Source organism: Ambystoma mexicanum, chromosome 5p (assembly GCF_040938575.1).
Source record: "Ambystoma mexicanum isolate Mex_15411 chromosome 5p, UKY_AmexF1_1, whole genome shotgun sequence".
NCBI lineage: Eukaryota > Metazoa > Chordata > Amphibia > Caudata > Ambystomatidae > Ambystoma > Ambystoma mexicanum.
Genome location: NC_090930.1, coordinates 23,365,867 through 23,386,608, shown reverse-complemented (window position 1 = coordinate 23,386,608; position 20,742 = coordinate 23,365,867). Strand labels below are relative to the sequence as shown.

General features: G+C 46.8%; 1 protein-coding gene across 5 annotated transcripts in view; it reads left to right on the top strand.

The window, feature by feature from the left end:
* Window positions 1-20,742, top strand: part of TAF1 (TATA-box binding protein associated factor 1) — a 1,380,965-nt gene that overhangs the window by 1,051,850 nt on the left and 308,373 nt on the right. For all 5 annotated transcript variants that reach the window (XM_069612352.1, XM_069612355.1, XM_069612353.1 and 2 more), the window contains exons 29-30: window positions 1,766-1,943; window positions 17,558-17,625. In XM_069612352.1, coding sequence (XP_069468453.1) covers window positions 1,766-1,943; window positions 17,558-17,625 — 246 coding nt within the window. The remainder of the gene's footprint in view (window positions 1-1,765; window positions 1,944-17,557; window positions 17,626-20,742) is intronic.

Here is a 20,742-nt window from a genome sequence, read left to right as displayed (position 1 = left end):
TTCCTTAATGAAATGGTCTGATGTCAAGTTTCAGAGGTATCATGGTCAATAAATGAGATAATAGATCCAGGCCTAGCACAAAGGCACAGATTGTAGGTCGTCATTAGTCCAGAGCCAACTTTTTACGTTGCATCTAAATCTCATGTAGGGTAAGTTGGCTCTTAGTACGGTAGGGAGTGCATTCCAGGCACAGGCAGCTCGGACAGGGAAACTTGCTCCACCCGCTTTAGTTAGTCTAAATCTGGGTATTTCAAGTAGGAGGAGGTTAGAAGCTCTAGTATGGTGAGTAGAAGATTTTCTGGTCAGTCTGGCCGAGATATAAGGGGGTGCAGCTTTGTTCAGACCTTTATGGGTGAGGGATAATGTGTTAAGGAGGTGGTGTTGCAGACTCCTCCCACCTTGATGCCAAAGGTTCCTTTGGGCTTTCATCTCAACAAGCCTTTGGTTCTGCCATTTTTTTCTCCGAACCCTTCTACGCCTGTTGAATGGGCGTTGCATTCGCTAGATGTCATGCCTTGAAGTTTTATGTGGCACTCGCAACGGGAGAAGACCTCTCAGCTGTTTGTCAATTCTGAACCTGTGTGACACGGGAAGGCCCTGTCTAAGGGTTTCCATATATCCATGTGGCTCTCCGGCTTTGTCATGCACTGTCATCGTCGGGCCGACAGACCTCTTTCTGGCCGACTGAGAGCACAATGGCGTTTCTTTCTGGTGTTCCCCTGCTCGACATCTGCAGGGGTGCTGCGTGGAGGTCTACCCACACCTACACAAATTCTACTGCATCAACAGGGATTCCAGGCAGGAGTCTGGGGTCGTCCAAGCGGTGCTATGCAACCGGTCTGCTTGAAGAGAGTCTGTTCCAGGGGTAAGTGTATTGCTGCGCCTTGCCACCTTCCGTGGTTGTGTATATGTACTGCTATGTAATCATAATAATGAGCATGTGAATTAATGCTTGACGCCATGCTGGGGACAGAACAAGTTCTCTAGCATTGGTCTTGCATGGATTCACATGCGAACCCTCCCAACTTCCCCTCTATCGCTCTTCTTGGTTCATACTGCCACGTTGCATGCACAACCAAATGTGAAGATGCCCAGCATGGGTGGAGTTTAGGAAGACAAGTGCCACTGGCTAAGGGTAGTATGCCCTAAAGGACAATGATTGGCTATAGAGTGGACAAGTAGTTTTAAGTCTAAAGTGAAACTGCTTTCTTTTTACTGATGAATCCCAGGCTGATGACAGGGAATATTCATGAGCGTGTGAATCCATGCAAGACACATGCTGGAGAACAGGAGTTACAGGTAAGTAACTTAAACCTCCATTAAAAAGTAGCCAAAAGAGAGAAAAAAGAATGAGTAGTGTGGAAAAAGGTCCCCACTCACTCAGGAGAAATAGTCCAAAAATCCAATAGTCCAGCAAAAATGCTGGGCGACTCACAAAGTGAGAAGAATTACACTCAAGAAGCACATGCTACCTAACCGAGTAATAATAGCATTTATATAGCCTAAAGAATAGTGTAATGAGCTCCCACTAGGCAACGTGCAGCATAGAGGACATGTGCACAGTGCCTCTTCTCCCATCGACTACAATAAGATATTTGTTATCTCTAGGACACTATGTAAAAGGGATTGTGTAATGTATTTTTAGTGCATGCACCTATTTTGCTAATGTGATAATGTGTGATGGTCTCTAGAAAGTACTGACAGTACAAGGATGCAAGTGACTGCTGAATATGTTTGATTAAATCTTTCTGTGTGCTCTTTATAGACGTATCCTTTTCACACACCTGTCAATGGCAAGGTTGTAAAGGACTATTACAAGATCGTCCAACACCCCATGGACCTGCAGACTCTGCGAGAGAATGTGCGCCGACGTATGTATCCGTCTCGTGAGGAGTTTCGCGAGCAGGTGGAGCTAATTGTGAAGAACAGTGCTACCTACAATGGTGAGTACTGACAGGAGCTACTCTTCACCTGCCAGCAGCGCAGGGCCTTCCGTTTCCCCTTGTGAACAATCCATTGGCCAAAGGTTAGAACCTGGTAGTTGGGGGTCTTTTAATGACTCACTTTCCTATCCCTAATTTCCACCATCTCAGCTGACCATCAGCATATGCCAAAACCAACTCAAACCTTTACTGCTGCCTCCTGCTGTACATAAACCTTGTCAAATCTTGTTTAGACTCTAAACAGCGTTAATGCTTCATTCTACAAATTCCTGCCATTGCCACTGTTGCTGCTCCTTTACTAAGACTCCAGTGCATCTTCATCTCAACCCAGTAGAGCCCCACCCTAGCACCACCCATTCTACCCTATACTTATAATTTGCACATAACTCCTCCCATATGGGTATCCTCGCACAGTGTGTATTATACTCTGAATACTTATTTGGGTCGGTGCCGTGTGTAAGATATATTGTACTGAATTTAGTCCATAAGAAAAAGTTAGAATTACATCAATGACTTGAATACAGCAGCACAACACACTTGCCCTCACCACAAGGCCCCCTCCCCCTTCCTGCGAGAATAGTCATTTCTGTGAGACCAGAGAACTCTAGTAGAGCATATAGATTAGTTAAAAGGGTACGCAATGTTTTTGTCTGGTCCTTTCATTCTCCTCTCGCTCTTGGGTCCCCTCTTCCTTTCAGTACTGGACACCACTTAGCTATCTGCTGTGCAAGAAGTTCACCGCAGGGCCCCAGTGCAGCGTTCAGGTAGGGCAGAATACCATTTACGAATGTTCCAGTCTGGTTTTAGGGAACCCCTACTCTTTTTGCCCCTTTATTTTTGGGGGTTCTCATTTATTTTGGGGGTCAGAGGGACTTCTGTTGAAGCCCCCTGCAAATACATCCCCTTTTTACACCTTCAGAGTATATAGCCATAGGTCACCTATAAGGCTTCACGGCCCTGGTGTCCATCTTAAGCACTCCTTTTGAGACCTAGGGTGATTATATAACTTGTGGCGCACCAGAATAAAATCTTGGACCAGAGGGCCTACTTTTACTTGTACTCCGATGCTGCTCCTATGCCACTCAGATTGTGGTTTGTTCGGAGCCAAGCTGTAGTGTCGCTGTGCCTTTGTGAGTACTTGGCGGCCGTGAATGGGTGATGTACAGCAATTGGCTTAAGCTCAATGGGGACAAGACAGAGGTTCTTGGGGTGTCCTCCTCCTTGTTCCACTCGTTGGACTTCTTGCTTCTGGCCACCCGTGTTGGGTGACTGTCTCTGGCGACCCATGTCAAGAACCTCAGTGGTCCCTTGTCTTCATCACTCTCTATGGCTTCCCAGGTTAGAACATTTTCATTTAAAAATTATTTGCAAGGTGTTACCCTTCGTGCCTAGTCATCTACAGCCCATGGTAGTTGCCTCTCTAGTCATGAGCTGCATTGACTATTGTAATGCCCTGTTTCTATCCGAATCCCTCTATCTTCTACACTGGCTGCAACTACTCCAAAATGTGGCTGTCCGGGTTGCCGCTAACACTCCTTATGGGTCCCATACCTCTCCAGTACTCTAGTCCCGCCAATGGCTGCCTGTTGCCAAGAGGATTGAGTTTAAATCTCTCTGCTTGGTTCACCAGGTCTACTATCGCCAAGGGTTGGAGTATCTTCAGGATAAGTTTGCTACTTATCGTCTGAGGCATGCTCTCTGCTCTGGTAATGCCTGCCTGATTACAGTTCCTAGATTCCATCTATCCAGAACCCAGAACCATCATGAATTAATCGGTTACTTAAAACACTCCTGTTTTAGGTGATTGAATCAGGTCTCCAGCTCTGTCCTGAGTTTCCTAGCGCAAGTGAAGGTGTCTCACTCGCTAGTCCACGGGGATCTGTCATCCAGGTGGCCAGGGCATGGCCATCGCTTTTGGATCCAGTTCCTGGGGGTGGACCAGTGCGGGAGGATCACCTGGATTGAGGGGTCTTCGGGGAGTGAAAGTGGGACACAGGACGGCGAGGCGCTGTATCCCCTTCCCTGTAACACCTTTTCCCCATCCATGATACTTAGGAACTCAAACCCCCCCCGCACCCACTTTCCCGACTCAAACACTTTTCCCACGAACAGCTCACTGTAAGAGAAAACTGACTCCCGGGCCGTATACCTGACATGGTTCAACACAATGGTCAGGCAGAGTCAGGCAATTACTGATCAGCACACACACCTGACTTCCATAACACTTCCCCACATGGATAAAAGGCGGAGCACAAAAGCACACTCTGAGCAAGGCAGAGCACATGAGGAAACAGAATTTCTAAGATGGCAGTTTAATACGGGGAGAAAGACGGCAAGACCGGAGAGGATTGCAAGGAGGGAAGTGCCCTTGACCTTTTCAGAGAAAGACTGTTACTTTCATGAGCCTTCGAGAATAAAAAACATAAAACCTGGAATTAAAGCTGAAGAAACCTGCATTGTGTCTGAGGTACCCATGGCTCTCCGACCTCGATAGCCAAGGCGGGGAGAATCTTTTGCCGCTGTGGTGCTGTCCTTGCCTCCTAGAACAAAACAGCACCAGTAAAGTCAGTTCAGTCGATGAGTCGGAGAGACTGATACCAGACCGTGCTATGTTAGCACTAAGGTTTTAAGCAGGAACATTGTATAGAGAAATCTGAAGAGAATAGTGTGTGAAGTGTATGTGACGAGAGACGTGAATAATTAAACAGCAAATGAGTGATTGAACTTTTGAAGCCAAGACAGATACTGTAAACAGAGTAGTCCGGGGCAACTTGGGTGCTCAATCGAAAGGTCTCTGTTAAGTATCCAACTCAGAGGTGGCGAATGTAAAAAGGAATTGTGAAATAGAACTGGTCCTGCAACTGGTCAAGCTAAACCCTGTGTACATTTGGAAGTCTTAGATAGTTGATACTAACTGAAATTGGTCTGAACCCGTTTGAGGGAGGCTAATTGTATAATAAATAGGAAGGATCTGAGCCCCGATGAGGGGGATCCAGGGTGAACCATGTGTCACCCGAGAAAGAATATTCTATGAATATTGTAAAAGGGGATCTGAGCCCGGAAGAGGGGAATCCAAAGGATCAATTGTTGTATTAAAGGGATCTGAGCTCAGCTGAGGGTGATCCAAGGTGAAGAGTGAATCACCTGAATTGAGTACTTGTAAAAGGAAAAAAACTTTGTTTATTTTGGTACATCAGGCCCTCAGAATCAAGAGACTTTGATAAGTAAAGCGCCTTGGGCACAGAAGGCCCTGCTGCTAGTGATTTAATTGTATCATTGTGCCGAAGAAGCCAGAGATTGGGCAACGCTCGAGTGAACCGCCTTGTCCCGTGCTGAAAACATGGGGAAGGGAGGTCAACGGCGTGAACATCCTGACATGATTTTTGTGAACGCGTCTTTCTTTTTCATAAACACTACCCCCACACTATTTGTATTTAGAGGTAAGGGTTGGCAATAGTTTTTGTAGCATAGGCCCTTTTATTTTGACAAGACATCGCTAGGAATGTATTATTACTATGTGATGGTCGTGGCTTGCTCCCATCTGTAGATGTAGGATTAGATAGGCATTTATCATACCCTTGTTGAAGTTCAATAAACACCCTTGAACTGTGGTCACTAGTGTTTGTCTTACTGTTGGTACCATGCCTTCCTTACAGTAGATATGTCCTCTACAAATCTTATTAACAACAAAACATACTACAGGAGTTTAGTTTAAACTAAAGAAAACACCTCACTGACCTGATTCCTTATCAGGAAGCTCCCTACCCAACAAACTAAACTAAGGGTGCTTGTCAAAATAATAAATCTTGTCCACTATCCAAATCCTAACTTCTAATCCGGCCCTACCACTTAGAAAAACTGCCGAAAGGGGAAAGCGGGCAATATATGCTGCCCTCCATGTTCTTTGCTCTGCTGTCTCTATGTTTCCAGGAATCTCTCCTAGTTTTAGTTTCCACCGTTATTTAATAGGAGGCAGGCCTTCTGACTTATCAGTTCGTGTCCATCTTGTCAGAGTTCCAAATAAACGTTTTTTCTCAGGTATTCAGCATAAACATCAAGTACCAAAAAAAGTCAATTCTCTGTGATCGTAGATGCAGGGATATTTCCTTAACCCTCCTCTCCCCACGGAATTCCAGTCTTGCTTGGTTCTGATAAACATTGGGATGATTCCTTACTTGCTTTATAGGCCATCCTGGCTCCCTTGGTTCTCTTATTCTCAGATTCTCGCTTGATCCGTTGAGGTATGTGTATTCTCTCCTAGTATATCTTTCTCTTGGATTTTGTGTGTAGCTTTGAGCTGTTTGACTGATTCCAAGGTTTATTTTTTTAGGGCTCTAGCAACCACTCTTAGTATTTATGTGACACGGATGGCACTCTATTAAGAGTGGCACAGGACACCCAGGAAGGGTTTGGGTGGTTGTGCCAAAGTAAAGTGGACAGAATAGTACACACACAGCTGAAAGAAAAGAGAACGAAGAGTAGGCAAGTGTAGCAAGGAAAAAGGTGTACAGAATGGATTCCCTCTTGGGGTGTATGCAGATATAGGAAAAGAGTGTTCCACAGACCTTAGGAAAACTCTAGCCTTCTGCACAGTTTGCTATATCAGAGGCCCACGCTGTTTTCTCATGGCTTGGAACAACAGCTATGGATGTCTGTAATGCAGAAACGAGACAAGGGAAGGGGCAGAGGTTGCCTGACGGATACCAACAGACATGCTCTGTACAAGGGGTCTACAAACAGTACAAGAGAAGACATTAACAGACAAATCCAGGGAAAAGGAAGTCGAATAGCAAACTAGCAGAAGGAAAGGAAAGCCATATAACAGGATTGGATAGGGATAAAGAAACAGAGGGTTGAAAACAAGGAAGAAAACAAGGGAGTAGCTGTCAGGAAACAGGGGAACTGCAATAACTGAAAGTAAATAATGTAGGTAAACTGTTGTGGATAGCAGAGGACGGTAGGATACAAGGTAGAAAGCTCAAAGGAGCAAGGAAGCAATGAGCAAGCCCAAAAGGAGCTGGGCTGTAAGGAAGGCAGTCCAGAGGGAAAGGGCTTAGGGCAGTGGAGTGAAGCAGGCTGCACGGCAAGAAACCCAGAAGGGCCGGGCAGCAAGGAGTGAGCCCAGAGGAGCAGTGCCGCTGACTGTAGAAGGCTGCAGAGGACTGTAGAAGGCTGCTAGATTGGAAGCCCAACGGACGAAGACTGTAGGTTGAAGGCAGCGGAGCGTGATCGGCTGCAAGGCAGGAGCCTGGAAGGTAGCAGCGGAGCGTGATCGGTTGCAAGGCTGGATCCAAAGCAGGGGTAAGGAGGAACCGCATACAAAGATCCGTAGCACGAAGCAAAAAGGTGCTGGAAGGACTCTCAATGCAAGAGTCTGAGCCCCTGCAGGCAGCAGCTTATATGCCGCCCTGTCCAGCACAGAGGCAGGCTAATTGGTCGCACCTGGATCAGCACACCTGAAAAAAATCTGCCACCTCACTCTCTGTACCTGAGCTGGTGGGAGCAGAGCTGATCCCTAGGGCTTCTGGGGATTGTAGTTCCGATGATGACCAATAGGAATAGCCAGGAATAGATGGTTATAGCCAAGTGCATTGTGGTAAATGAAGTTTGTTGGAAAAAAAAGAAAAGTATCAAAGTCTCGCAAATGGGAAATAAGGTCCATATTGATCGCCAATGTATGCGCCCATGGCGCAGGCATGACATTATGTCCATCTCCCTCGCTGGACCTGGTTACCATTTGTATGGATTTATATTCTTTGTTCCTTCTTCCTTTCTCATGATCTGGTCTCTGTGCCCCACTCTAGTGTGAGTAACCCACGTACCTTCTCGGTTGCAGGTTCTAGACCAGCGAGGTAGCTTCGACCGGTGATGCAGGTGTTTTCCCCAACTCCTTATTGTCCTCTCCTGAATGGAAGCAGGAGTGTTTCTTCACTCGCCACTATGTTGCTCTCTCTCTGGTTTTGCGTAGTGCGAGTGGGGGCCTCCTTCCTCTCTCGCTCGCTGGGAACTGCATTGTTTACTGGACCTCAGGCCCACCTCGTCTTCAGCGTGGTCCCGCCTTACCCCATTGCCTGCTCTGCTCTGCCTCGCCACCTCCACACAGCCCTATACCTTGTCGGCCACGTTTCTCGTGCTTTCGGGTTTCTCTCCCGTTTATCTCCAGGTCTCTCTCCCGGATTACATTGCAGGTCCTTCTCCATACCACAGCCGCCTCTGCCTCCCAATGACATCAGTACGTCGGTGGTTCGCCTCTGCATATCTCTTCTCCTCCCCCTTTTCAACAGGGAAAGTCCTTTTACTCTTGCTACCAGATACTATCAAGCCCATTAAAAGACCAGCATTGCCCTGAGCCAACTGGTAACATGCACGTTCTACATTATTTGGGGTTCCACAGCTGACAGTCCGATCCACTTCTGGTAATCCTATATATGCAAACAATGTGTCAGTTGTAGCGAGTTCCTTACCGCAATGAGAGTCCCTGTACCCTGGTGGGAAGTCACTCCCAGTGAGCTCCCGCTTTCCTAAACCCCTAGGGACTGTTTTGCTTAGCAGGCTCACCTCCCTAGCCTCAAAGGGCGTACCCCCCTGCCCCCCCAAGGACGAAGGTACGAAACCACCAGGTCCATCACAAACCCTAGATTGCTGCCACCAGCCTCCCCCTATAAAACAAATATTGCATTTTGGCTTCATCAGGTGTGCCAGGCGATTTTCTGCATTAGTAGCACAATGTACCTTTATGGAAGCCATTGGGTACTAGTGTTATTTTTAGGGCCTACTCTAGGGCAATTTTGTTTTAGGGGGTTCTTTGTACAGGAAAAACACAAGCTAGACCGATAATTGGCATTCTGCCTACATGGGCTCATTTTGAGCCCAGTAAGTCTGCCTTCTTAGTGGTTTGAACGGATATAGACCTGTTCTGGCCCTGGGCAGGCCACTACGCTGCCTGTGGGATGGGCTTGGATGTTTGTCGATTTTTGGGTCCAACCTGGTTGGAGGGGTGCCAAAATCTTAGTTTCAAATTCCCTAGTGGGATTGCCAGCCCTCTGTGAATGATGGTACATGTAGGGGAAATCCCTTTTCTGCTCTTAGCTCTGCTGAAGTTTTGAAAGATAAACAGGCTGGCTTACCTGCTGCATGGTTCTGCTGTCAAAAAGCATTGTACCCTATTTTAGACTTGGTGCAGTCATAATGGTGGGACTGGTGTCTCTAGTCTGTGCTCCTGTGTATGATTAGAGTACTGAGCTTCCTTCCTGGGTCATCCTCTCCTTGTTGCTGGCTCCCTGGTGGTCCTTATCTGCTTGATCGAGGTCTCCCATCCTGGGACTGTTTTCCAAGCTTTTCTTCCACTGCTTACTACTCTCGCCTTGGTGCTTGAGGCTATCGTTGCCAGGAAGGGTGTTGGGACCCCACCTCATATGCTTCTATGGGTCACCTCTGTTGTTATGCTTCTGCAGGTGCTGTTTTTGCTGCTTTACCATCCATGTTTTCCTGCTGAGCCGCTAGGTTGTCCCTTGTTCTGAGCTACCTTTCTTCAGCCGTCCCTGTTCTGAGTGTATCCTTAGAATTTTGAAGATCTTCAACTTGTGTAACAAGACCCCTTCTCCTGCAGTTTTATACTTCTTAATCAAAGAGAAATTTTGCAGAGCCCTGTGAGGAATGCATGGTGGCATCAAGTAAGACAGACACAAGTGATCACAGTTCAAGGGTGTTTATTGAACAATGAATTCAGTATGCAAGTTGGAAAAAAAGCCTATTCTAAACCTAAATCTAAGATTGGAGCAAGCATCGACTATCAAATGAAAAATATGGCAGTCCTAGTGGTGTTGTATCAAATAAAAGGGCCTATACTAAGAAACCTATTGCCAAACCTTGCCTCTAATACAAAAAAGGGTGTGCGATAGTTCTCAAGAAAAGAAAGAATTGTTCTCAAATAATGTCAGGTTGTGGTAGCCTGGCTCTCCCTTCCCCATGTTTTGAGTACGGGGTAAGGTTGGATCTTGGAGCACAGCACAGTATCGGGCTTCTCCAGCACAAGGCGACAGTTCAAGTTTCAGCTCTCGGAAACGTCGATGGCCAAGTCTTGTTTCCTTTGAAAATCTCTTGCCTTTGAGGGCCTGACGTGTTCATATAACAAAAACGAAAGTTCTTTTAACCAAATGAAAGTTTGCTAGGGTGAGAATGGTTACCCCTTGGTCCCCCTCTTCTGGGCGCTGACCCTTCTCAATTCTTAGCCACAGTTCAAGTAGGGTGATGGCTTCACCCGTGGGCCCCCCTCTTCCGGGTGCTGACCCCCTCACGTATTGTATTCCACTATTATATATATTTCTTTTTTTTTCAGCTGCGCAAATTGTACATTTACGCACATTTCTATAACCATTCATAACAAAAATCTACACGCATCATCACATTTTTCATAAAATTGAACCTGAAAAGTATACTGTACACCATTACACTCGTATGATATCGGTTCCTTTCTCACATGAAGTTTTGGATGATGGCTTCACCCGTGGATCTCCCTAGGTTGGGTTCGGACCCCTCTCGACTGCCAATACTTGGGTGAGGGCTTCACCCCTGGATCTCCCTCGGTCGGGCTTGGATCTCAGCCAGATCTCCATCTGTCGGGCTCGGACCCTTCTCTTTAGCGGGATTCACTTCCCTTATTTTCTCAATGTCTTTTCATACAGTTCATAGTGGACATTCCTCGGTCGGATTCACGTTTGTCAACATCCTGTTTCTCAGGACTTTAGACTTTGCCCCGCTCGTCAGCATCCCTCGGTCGGGTTCACTCTTGCTAACTTTATTCACAGTTGCTTGTGGGATTCACCTCCCTTTCTTTCACACAGTTTGTAGATCAGTCTTTTGCTTGTACAGGGATATTGCTTGACCCTCAGTGTGACCACTTTGACCTATTTCGGTGGCCCTCCTACGGCCTTCTGGTATCTGTAGTTTTTCTCAGATAGGGATCGATCAGTCTCTCCTGAGTTAGCACCCACGTGGTGCTGGTTTCTCTTGGCAGCTGATATCCCCTTTTTACACTTTTACTGTTCTTTCATAGTTCATTGAACTTGGTTCAATCTTGCCACTTTGCTATTCCTACTCCACACAGCCTGGTTCTTATCGGTTCTCCCCTCGACTCACCGGCTGTGATGAACTGCTGGGCTTTCCTCTTCACTGGAGTCAAGGCCGGTACCATGGTTGCTGGAGCTTCCCTCGCTCCTGCTTGTCGGCGTAGGCTTGTCCCTGTCTACCCTTAACATCTGCTGCAAGACACTTGAGCTATTGTTCGCAGTCTCAGGCTCTCTTGCACAAAGGTTCCGTGGGTCTGGGACAAAAAGGGCAAGGTTTCTTCTCTCCTCGCCACCCTCTCAATTCCTGCCACCCTTCTCCTTCTCTTTAACTGCTGCACTTGATTAGCCGTCTCACTGTGCTGTCTGCTGTGCTTGCCTTGCTCGTCTTATGCTCTCTTGTTCCACCTTTTATCCCTTTGGGGAAAGGAAAGGGCCCTCAAGTGTGTATGATTCAGGTTAATTATCTGACTTTGCCTGACGCCGGAGTTGGGACATGTCAAGTAGTCAGGTTTTACATTAGTCCGTTGTCTTGGGTCTGCAAAGGTGTTTGTGTCGGAAAGGGGTGGGGGGGATGGAATGTCAGTGTCCTAGGGGATGGGACAGGGAAGGTTTGTGACATGGACGAGAATGACTGGGATGGAGAACAGAACATAAGGGATTGTGGAAATTCAGAAAATGGTCATCAGAGGGACAGGATTGGTAGGGTTCTTGAAGCAGACGGGAATAGCTGGAACCGTGAAATAAACAAGAAGGATTGTGGGAACTGTAGTATTTTACCTGAGTAGGTTGAGAGTGCAGAAAATAATCAGAGGGACGGGAAGAATGATTGGGAGTATTCGGACAAGGAACAGGAAAACAGGGTCTGTGTAGGAGAGATTTAATGGGAGGAAAGGGGGCCGGTGTGACACAGCCCATAATGGTCTCAGAGATTTCACCCTCCTCTTTCCCTCCTCAGTAACATACTACATCTCTCTTGGGGCATTCTCCTGAGCATAACCCCAGGTCCCTCTACCCAGGTGATCTTCCCCTGCTTGTTTGCATTCAGGATTAGGGTAAGAGGTCTAGTTATTTTGTGGCCAGCTGAATAAGTGGTTCCCGGGATCTACCTTGGAGCACACCCTTAGGTTTCTCACAACTCACTCCTTAGTTCCCACTACAAGGATTGCCTGTTGCAGCCGAATCATGGTGACTTATGCAGAATTCCACCTTCTTCTTGTCCTGCAGGGCCCCGGAGATAGTCTGATCTGTGGTGCTGTTCATCTTGTTGAGCCAGATTTGTCGAGCGGTCCAGTCTCCAGAACTGTCCTACAAGAGCTCAGAATTGCTGACTAGACTGACATGTAATTTCATGTCTAACCATGCTTAAAGAGGCATATTTGAGCCATGGGCCCAAGCCTTGACGCATATGCAGTTTCATATTAGCGAGAAATGCCCATTATATTCAGGCAAAGCTAAGCGAAAGTGTTCATAATTGTACATTGAACAGGAAATTATTTTTTTAATTCGGGAGCATGCTATCAAGAATAGACAGACACAAGTGATGACAGTACAAGAGTGTTTATTAAACTGTATAGGTAGGGTGGAAAACGGCTAATCTAAACCTAAATCGAAGATGGGAGCAAGCTACGACCATCGAATCAAAATAAGACAGTCGTAGTGGAGTCTTTTCAAAATAAAAGGGCCTATGCTAACACACCTTTTGCCAATCCTTACAACTAAATACCAAAAAGAGTGTGGGATAGGTTACACAAAAAAGAAAGCAGTGTTCACAAATAATAAGTCAGGATGTGATGGCTGATGGTAGCTCCCTTTCCTGCGTTTTGAGCACCAAACAGGGTGGGACTTTGGAGCACAGCACACGCTCGAGCTTTCCCAGCATGAGATGACGGTTCCGCTTTAAGGTATCAGGGCCGTTGGTGGTTAAGTCTCTCTTCTACAAAAAGTCTCTCGACTCCGAGGACCTGATAGGCTTCAAAATAACAAGCAAAAAGTTCCTTTCAAATGTTCGGTGGGCGATGCTGATTGGAAAAAACCTATTTAAAGAACTCCTACCTTTCCTCAATTATTCCATTTTCATTGGTCTGGCTTATTTTCAGATCATATTTTAAAACACACCATTTCTTGGGATTGGTGCATGGTTTAAACATTACTATTGAAAACATAATTTCATTGCTAGCAATAACTGGCCTAAAACCTTTTAACTATGATTGCACATGGTATCACTGACTTATTTTAGCAAATAGAGGAAGGTCTGCTTAGCCATTACTTCCCTTGAACTATAGATAGCCATCTCCACTCCAGAGACTTGTGGCAGCTTTAAAAGACCTAAGTTGTGCGGCAACATTCAACCTCTGATCACCTGGAAAAATACTTAACCAAACAAATGGCTAATCCGCTCTAAAGATTTTAATACAAAGGGCAAGATAACATATGTTCCCTTGCAACTTTTTCAATCAACCAGGCTCCCACTTTATCGCAAAATTGAAACTTCTAAATAGCTTTGGGCATTTAGCTTATCTCGTGTTTTAATACTGACCAGAATAAACAACAAAACTCTTTTGGTCACGCTCTCAAACATCAGGAGTTTATTTCTACTATCTACAAGACTTATCGGACCATAAACTCGAGGCTTTTTCTGCAGATGCTGACCGCAAAAGGTTGGGATTACTCATTTACCTCCCTTCTGTGTCTGAAAACCTGTTCAGAAATCAAAGTGCATTTTGCAAGAGAGCCCTAACCACTGTATTCTGATTAATTGTTAAAAAGAGCACTTATAATATTGCAATTCATGAATTGCCTGTGTATTTATATTAAGATACATGTATATTTTTACATTTGGTAGATTTGATACGTCATCTTTCTGCACGCATATAAGCTAATATTGTATCAGTTCTAAACAAAAAGTACACAGCGCTCAGTTTGCCGCACCCCCAGTCATCAATATGGCACTCGCAACATGAATTCCTCATAATAGAGGGGACCCTCCTTGACCACCCCGACATCTTCAAATCCCAAACTTCCTGGAATCCAATCACATTCTTTGTTCCCTTCAACCTGGATTCTGCCCACGACATGGCACCGAAACAGCCATCCTGGGCTTAAAAAAACAACTTGACCTTAATGACAAAGGTCAAATCTCCCTCATGTGAGAAACCAAAGGGTGTCTCACCCACTAGTCCCCAGGGATCTCTCTCTCTCAGGTGGCCAGGGTACGGCCATCGCCTTTAGATCCAGACTCTGTGGTTGGACCAGTACAGGAGGATCACCTGGATGAGGGATCTTCGGGGAGTGGGGGTGAGACAGCTGATGGTGATGCGCGGTATTCCCCCCTTTTTTTGTTCATCTACCTCATCATATTTTTTAGGATTATCCGAAGTCCTAACTCCCCCACCCTCTTTTTACATAAATACTGGGCCGAGGAAGAGGGTGACTGAGATTAACTAGACTAACTCTCTCACATCGAACTGGACATGCCCCATTAATCGGGTCAGGAAAGGTCAGGCACTTTACACTAAGTGCATACACCTGATACCAGTAAGCTCTCCTCACACGCATAAAAGCCAACACCTAAAGACACACTCTGAGCAAGGCGGAACACAAGTACGAGCAGAACTTCTGTGACAAAGGCACACCTAGTGGAGCAGAGCAACAGACCAAGCGACGAGAGTAGTGGACCAAAAACCCTAAGGGATCCCTACTGAAGGTTGTTGCTTTGGACAGACCGTGAAAGACACGTGAAGATGCATTGTTTCCTCCCGGGTGAATGGCAGAGTTAGGGAGGTGAGGTCAAGCCTGTGATACTAACCTTGACTCGTGAATTGGAAATAGCAAAACAAGAATGACGCACACACAGCTGTTGAGTTGGCATGCAACATGAGAGACTGGTGTGTGTTCAAGCCAATTAAGTAGAAACATTATATCACGAGTAAAGGCTACACGTTGAGGATGAGACTCGAAGAAAGGCCAACCCGTGAATGTACTTTGAAGTAAAAGGCAGCTGTGAGATCAGCGGTACTAAGTAACAGAGTGGTCCGGCGAAAGGAAGTAGCCCATTCGAAAGTCTCCATGAAAGGTACATTGTTTGAAGTTAAAAAGTGAATTAAGCGTGAACTTTGAGTCAAAGTGGTCCTGTGGTTCTCTGTAAAGAGTGGCACACACATTCGAAAGTCTTCGACATCCGTCAAAGGAGTCGGAGCTCGATTGAGGGAGACGCAAAGTATAATGAGCTTGGGGAAGGGAGCCCCCAACAAGTTTGTGTTAAACTGTAATGCGAGAGGTCTGAGCCCGACAGAGGGGGACCCATGTGATCTGTGTGCTGTAAGGTCTGAACCCGACAGAACGCGTCCTTTGTGAACTTTACGTTGGAATACCATTTTGAGAGTCAAGAAAGACTTTAACGTGGAAGGACAGGTAGGCCTCATTCCATGGTTTGTAACTGCTTAGAGTGTCAGAAACCGAGCCACTGTGTGCCATCCTGCCTACAAGAATAGCCTTACTCCGTGAGGTTTAAAATGAGGAGGAGAGCTGGTTCAACTAACTTTATTCTTTTTAACACTGATTTTTCCTTTGCATACATTTCTCCTTTTTTACTTTTTTTGTACAAGAGATAGGGCAGGCATTAGGTTTTTGTTAGCATAGGCCATTTTGATTTGACGGACTCCACTGGGACTGATTTGTTTATCGTTTGATGGTCGAGACTACTCCCATCTTAGGAGTAGGGCTAAATAGGAGTTTCTTCAACCCCAACATTTTCAATAAAGGTTTTACAAATTGTATCCATTGTATCCATTGTGTCAGTGTCCTACTTGTGATACCATCCCTTGCCTACATTCCACTTGCTTCTTGACCTCTCGACTGCCTTTGATCTCATCAACCACCATCTACTACTTCAGCGCACTTCTCCACCGCAGCTGCCAAATGGATCTCCTCCTTCGCAGACAGAACCTCCATAGTCTTATCAGGCAAAGCCTATGCAACCCCCACACCCACCATCTGTGGTGTCCCACAAGGCTCCAGTGTCTCCCCCGCCCTTTATAACATTTACACTAAATCCCTAATGAACCACCTGGACTCTCTTGGCATCATCTTCACAAAATATGCAGACATCCCTTTCTGGTGACCACACCCAGGACAGCCTCAAAGTGAACACCATTAATGGAAAAATGCAATCCTGGATGGCCGCCCACTCCCTGTGTTCGAATGTCAACAAGGCCAAACTCCTCCTGGTGGGTACCCCCTCTGGGCTCGCAAGTCTGGACCCTGCTTACAACTCCTTTACTACCGACGGCCATGCCATCCCTTTAGCCTTTGCTGTCAAAATTCTGGTGGCTTAACTGGATGCCACCCTTAACATTTCTAGGCAAGGTAACCACATTGTCTCCACCTCTGCCTACGCCACTAAACTCATCCAAGCATGCAAACCCTTTCTCTCTGTTGACAATCGCATTGCAGTCGCCCGGGCCCTTATTTGTGTCAAACTAGACTATTGTAACGCCCTCCTCTGTGGAACATCAGAAAAAAACTTGAACAAGCTCCAAACCGTACAAAATAATGCTATCTGAGCTGCTGTGGACCGCAGGAAACATGACCACATCTCTGGTCAGAAGAGCAGCTCACTGGCTCCGCGTCAGGGAAAGAATCAAATTCAAAGTCCTCCATCGAACATCGCTGCATTTCGAACAGTGCTCCCTCTTACCTGCCCCAAAAACTTAACAGATAATCTCCTGCCAGACCACTACGCTCCTCGAACAGTCCCCTCCTAACCTTACCTAAGGTTCGCTGGAGAAAAGCAGGGGGCTTCAACATCCCAGTGTGCGCAGCCACCCTGTGGAACAATTTACCCCTCAGCCTGCGAGCTGACCCCTCCTAATCTCCTTTAGGGGAACAAATTCAAGACACACCTGTTCTACTAAACTTTGTACCCCACCATACCTACTTTTCCCTGTACACTACCTGAGTTGTACTTCCTGTAACTAGCGCCTAGATGCCCGTGGGCTTTGTGCCGTGCTATAAATACAAAAATAAATAAATACATTAGGGCACCTTGACCTGGAGGGTTTAGGGTGCCAAAGAACACAATTAGTATTGGTTTCTTGATGACTCCACAAGTCGGGACCCACAAGGAAAAGGTTTGTAAGCAAGTCGTTCACAATACAAAAAATGTTGTGAATCATGTCCAAGAGAGGCGTAGGATTCAGTCCCTCACCCACTTCTCTTTTGTTGCTGGTTCATAGTGCGCCCCATATCACATGTATGCCCAGAAGATTCCCCTGTGTTACTTTATTACTAACGTGAAGTGATGCTTCTTGTCCTATATGCTGATGGCCAGTGCCTCTGCCTGTTCTCTTGGCTGGGTTTCGTTGTTGCCCACTGTTTTCTAGGGACTAGTTGTGATTGACCCCCACTTGTTCTGCCTAATGCCCTTCCCCACCTTCCTTCTCCAGAAGTGACCATCTCTTTGACTGCCAGTAGAATCCTTTTCTCTTAGTTGTGTGGTTCTTCACATGGACAGCTGCCTGTGCTCACTGTTTTGTTTGTTTGTTTTAGGGGCCAAGCACTCCCTAACCCAAATCGCCCAGGCCATGCTTGAGCTGTGTGATGAGAAGCTGCGAGAGGTGAGTAAATAAAAGGCCTGGCCTTGTCTACTTCAGCACACTCCCTATTTGAGAAATGGGACTGGGACATTTTTTTTCTATTGGCAACTGATAGGAAAGATATTTCTTATTGCTGGTTTCCTTCCATAAAACATCAGGGACTCCATTGTTTTTGCTATAGTTGAACCTTTCCTGACTTTTAGATATAAGTGAAGCTTTATTGCTCCACTTAACTTGCTGGGCTCCTCTGTTTTGGGACACTTATCAGTCTCTATGGCTATGAGTGCAGGTGAACTCCGTTCTCCATAGTAAAGTTCTTTGTTTTTCCTGCGCACCTCACCTTGTGCAAAGTGTGGCATGGACACTGTGTCCATTTAACTTTGTTTTAGATCCTTTCAGATTGCTTGCATGATGTGTCCAGGATGGGCTGTTGGCAGTGGATACTTTTACACTGTTGTCTTGTTTGTAGTCTTGTGCACTTTTACATTTTACCACTTCATGTCATATGATTGATTGATTATTTTATTTCTATCGCGCTCGTACACAAGTGTCTCAGAGCGCGACAAGGCAAGGGAGGGGAACAGGGGAGAACACAACAGCGATCTTACTAGGCCCAGTGACATTGAGAACGCGCAAGTGCATGGGGGAGGGGAAAAGTGCATGGAAGGGGGGGAGAGGTGGAAAGTGCGAAGCAGAGGAGAAACAGATAAATAACAATAAATAAATAATAAAGGCAACAAACAGTGCTAATGCAGCCAGCAATTTGCAAGTGCTAGGTTTAAGGCAGCAGACAGGGTAGGTCCGATAAGTGCAGGAAGAAAAAGAGGGGGGCTGTATGGGTACAGATACAGACCCCAGTGCAAGGGGTGGCCCGGAGGCAGTGCGGGAGGGTGACAGGATGAGTAGGTACCTGGGCCCAAAAGACAGAGGGTGGCCAGGTGCACGGTGCCAAGAGTGAACAGATCAGCAGGGGAGAGTGGGAGCGAAGGCAGAAGAAAAGAGGAAGGTCTTGAGGTGCTTCCGGAACCAGAGATGGTTCTCCTCAGGTTTTAGAATGGCAGGGAGGCTGTTGCAGAGGGAGGCCCCAGCCGAAGACAGAGATCTACCCCCAGCTCGTTTCTTAGAAAAACGACTGACCCTGAGTGAGTTGGAGGTAGAGGAGCGAAGAGCTCGAGAGGGGAGGTATTTGCGAAGGGATAGCTGAGGGTATTTTGGACCAGGCCCCAGAAAGCCTTGTGGACAATGCAGAGGATTTTGAATTTAATCCTTGCATCCACTGGGAGCCAGTGAAGAGATTTCAGAGCTGGAGAGATACGATCCCAGGGCTTGAGGCCAAGGACAAGTCTTGCAGTCCTGTTCTGGATTAGTTGCAGAGGGCGGAGAGTAGAGGCAGGTAGATTTAGAAAGAAGCTGTTACAATAGTCAAAGCTAGAGAGAACCAGAGCTTGAGATACCATGAACTTCTGGGGGAAGGAGAGGAAAGGCAGAGTACCTCTGAGGAGGTGCAGTCGGAAATTTGACTTTTTAGAGACCTCAGAGATGTGGGCGGAGAAGGAAAAGGGTGGAGTCAAAGATGACCCCGAGGTTCTTAGCCTCGCAGGTGGGGGTAGGAGGAGGGCCAAGGGAGGCCGGCCAGAGAGTGAGGGCAAAGGATGGTGAAGGTGTGCCGATGAGGAGGATCTCCGTCTTGCTGGCATTCAGACAAAGATCATTGGCGGCACACCAATCTTGAATGGCAGTTAGGCAATCAGAGATGAGAGAGGGAGAGGAGGTGGCAGAGGGCAGCCTGAAAATGAGTTGAGCGTCGTCAGTGTTGCACTGGAAATTTGAGCAGAAAATGGCAATGCAGTGGGCGAGAGTTGCCAGGTATTGGTTGAAAAGCCCGGGCGAGAGGTTAGAACCCTGGGGAACACCACAGGTAGAGAGGAGGATAGATGAAAGGAAGGACCCAAGTTGGACCTGGGAGGGTCGATCTGAGAGGAAAGAGGTCAGCCAGGCCAGAGCCTGATCAGTAATACCCAAGTTTTCACGGAGACGGTTGAGCAGGATGGTATGGTTGACCATGTCGAAGGCAGAAGAGGGATCGAGGAGGATGAGGACAGAGGGAATGTTAGAGTCAAGGTTGGTGAGCAGATCTTTACGGATGTTTAGGAGAACAGTTTCTGTGCTTCTGGCAGCTCTGAAGCCAGACTGGTGGTCATGGAGACAGCCAACAGAATTGGAATGAAGGTTAAGTTGAGAGATGGCCAACTTTTCCAAGAAAGGGAGTAATGGAAATTGGCCGCTAGTTAGCTGGACAAGAAAGATCAGCTGTGGGTTTCTTGAGAAGAGGATGCACAAAGGAGTGCTTCAGAGGCAAAGGAGTGGTTGCAAAAATCAGCAAGGGCCGGAGCGAGGGTGTCAATGTGGTCCTTGATGGTTTTAGAGGAACAGGGATGGACCTGTTTTGAAGAGGCCTTCATAGATCAGACTTGTCTAGCAACCTCATCAGGGGTGAAAAGAGGAAAGGATGAGAAGGATGGTGGGAGGGTGGCTAAAGGAGGGTCAGCAAGCACAGATGGCGAGGGAAGAGGAGGCCTGTGGGTCGAGAGGGTGGACAGGATGTCCTGGGTTTTTTAAATGAAGTGAGAGGCAAGGGCATTGCAAAGAGCCTGGGAGGCAACAGGCGGGGTAGAGACTGCAGCAGGGTTGACCAGCTCCTTGCAGATTTTAAAGAGTTCGGCCGAGTTGTTAGATGCCGCAGAGACACGAGCTTGAATGTGGACTCTCTTCTTGGTGAGGACAGAGTCGGTATTGCCTTTGTAGCAGGCGACAGGCCAGTTTGTCAGAGGATGAACAGGAAGTCCTCCATTTCCTCTCAGATGCCCTACAATTATGTTTAAGTATAGCTAGGTCAGAGTCAGACCAGGAATTGCACTTGGCTTTGGACTTCAAACGGATCCTCATGACAGGGGCAAGAACATCAAGCGTATCAGAAATTGAAGAGTAGAGCAGAGACAGGGCTGTATCAGGATGAGAGACAGCCAAAGGTGGAGGGGGGGGAGAGAAAGTGGTGGCAAAAGCCTCAACTGACACACGCTTCATGGGCCGGATGTCCGAGAAGGTAGGTGGCAATGTTGGGGTAGGCTTGGCTTGGGG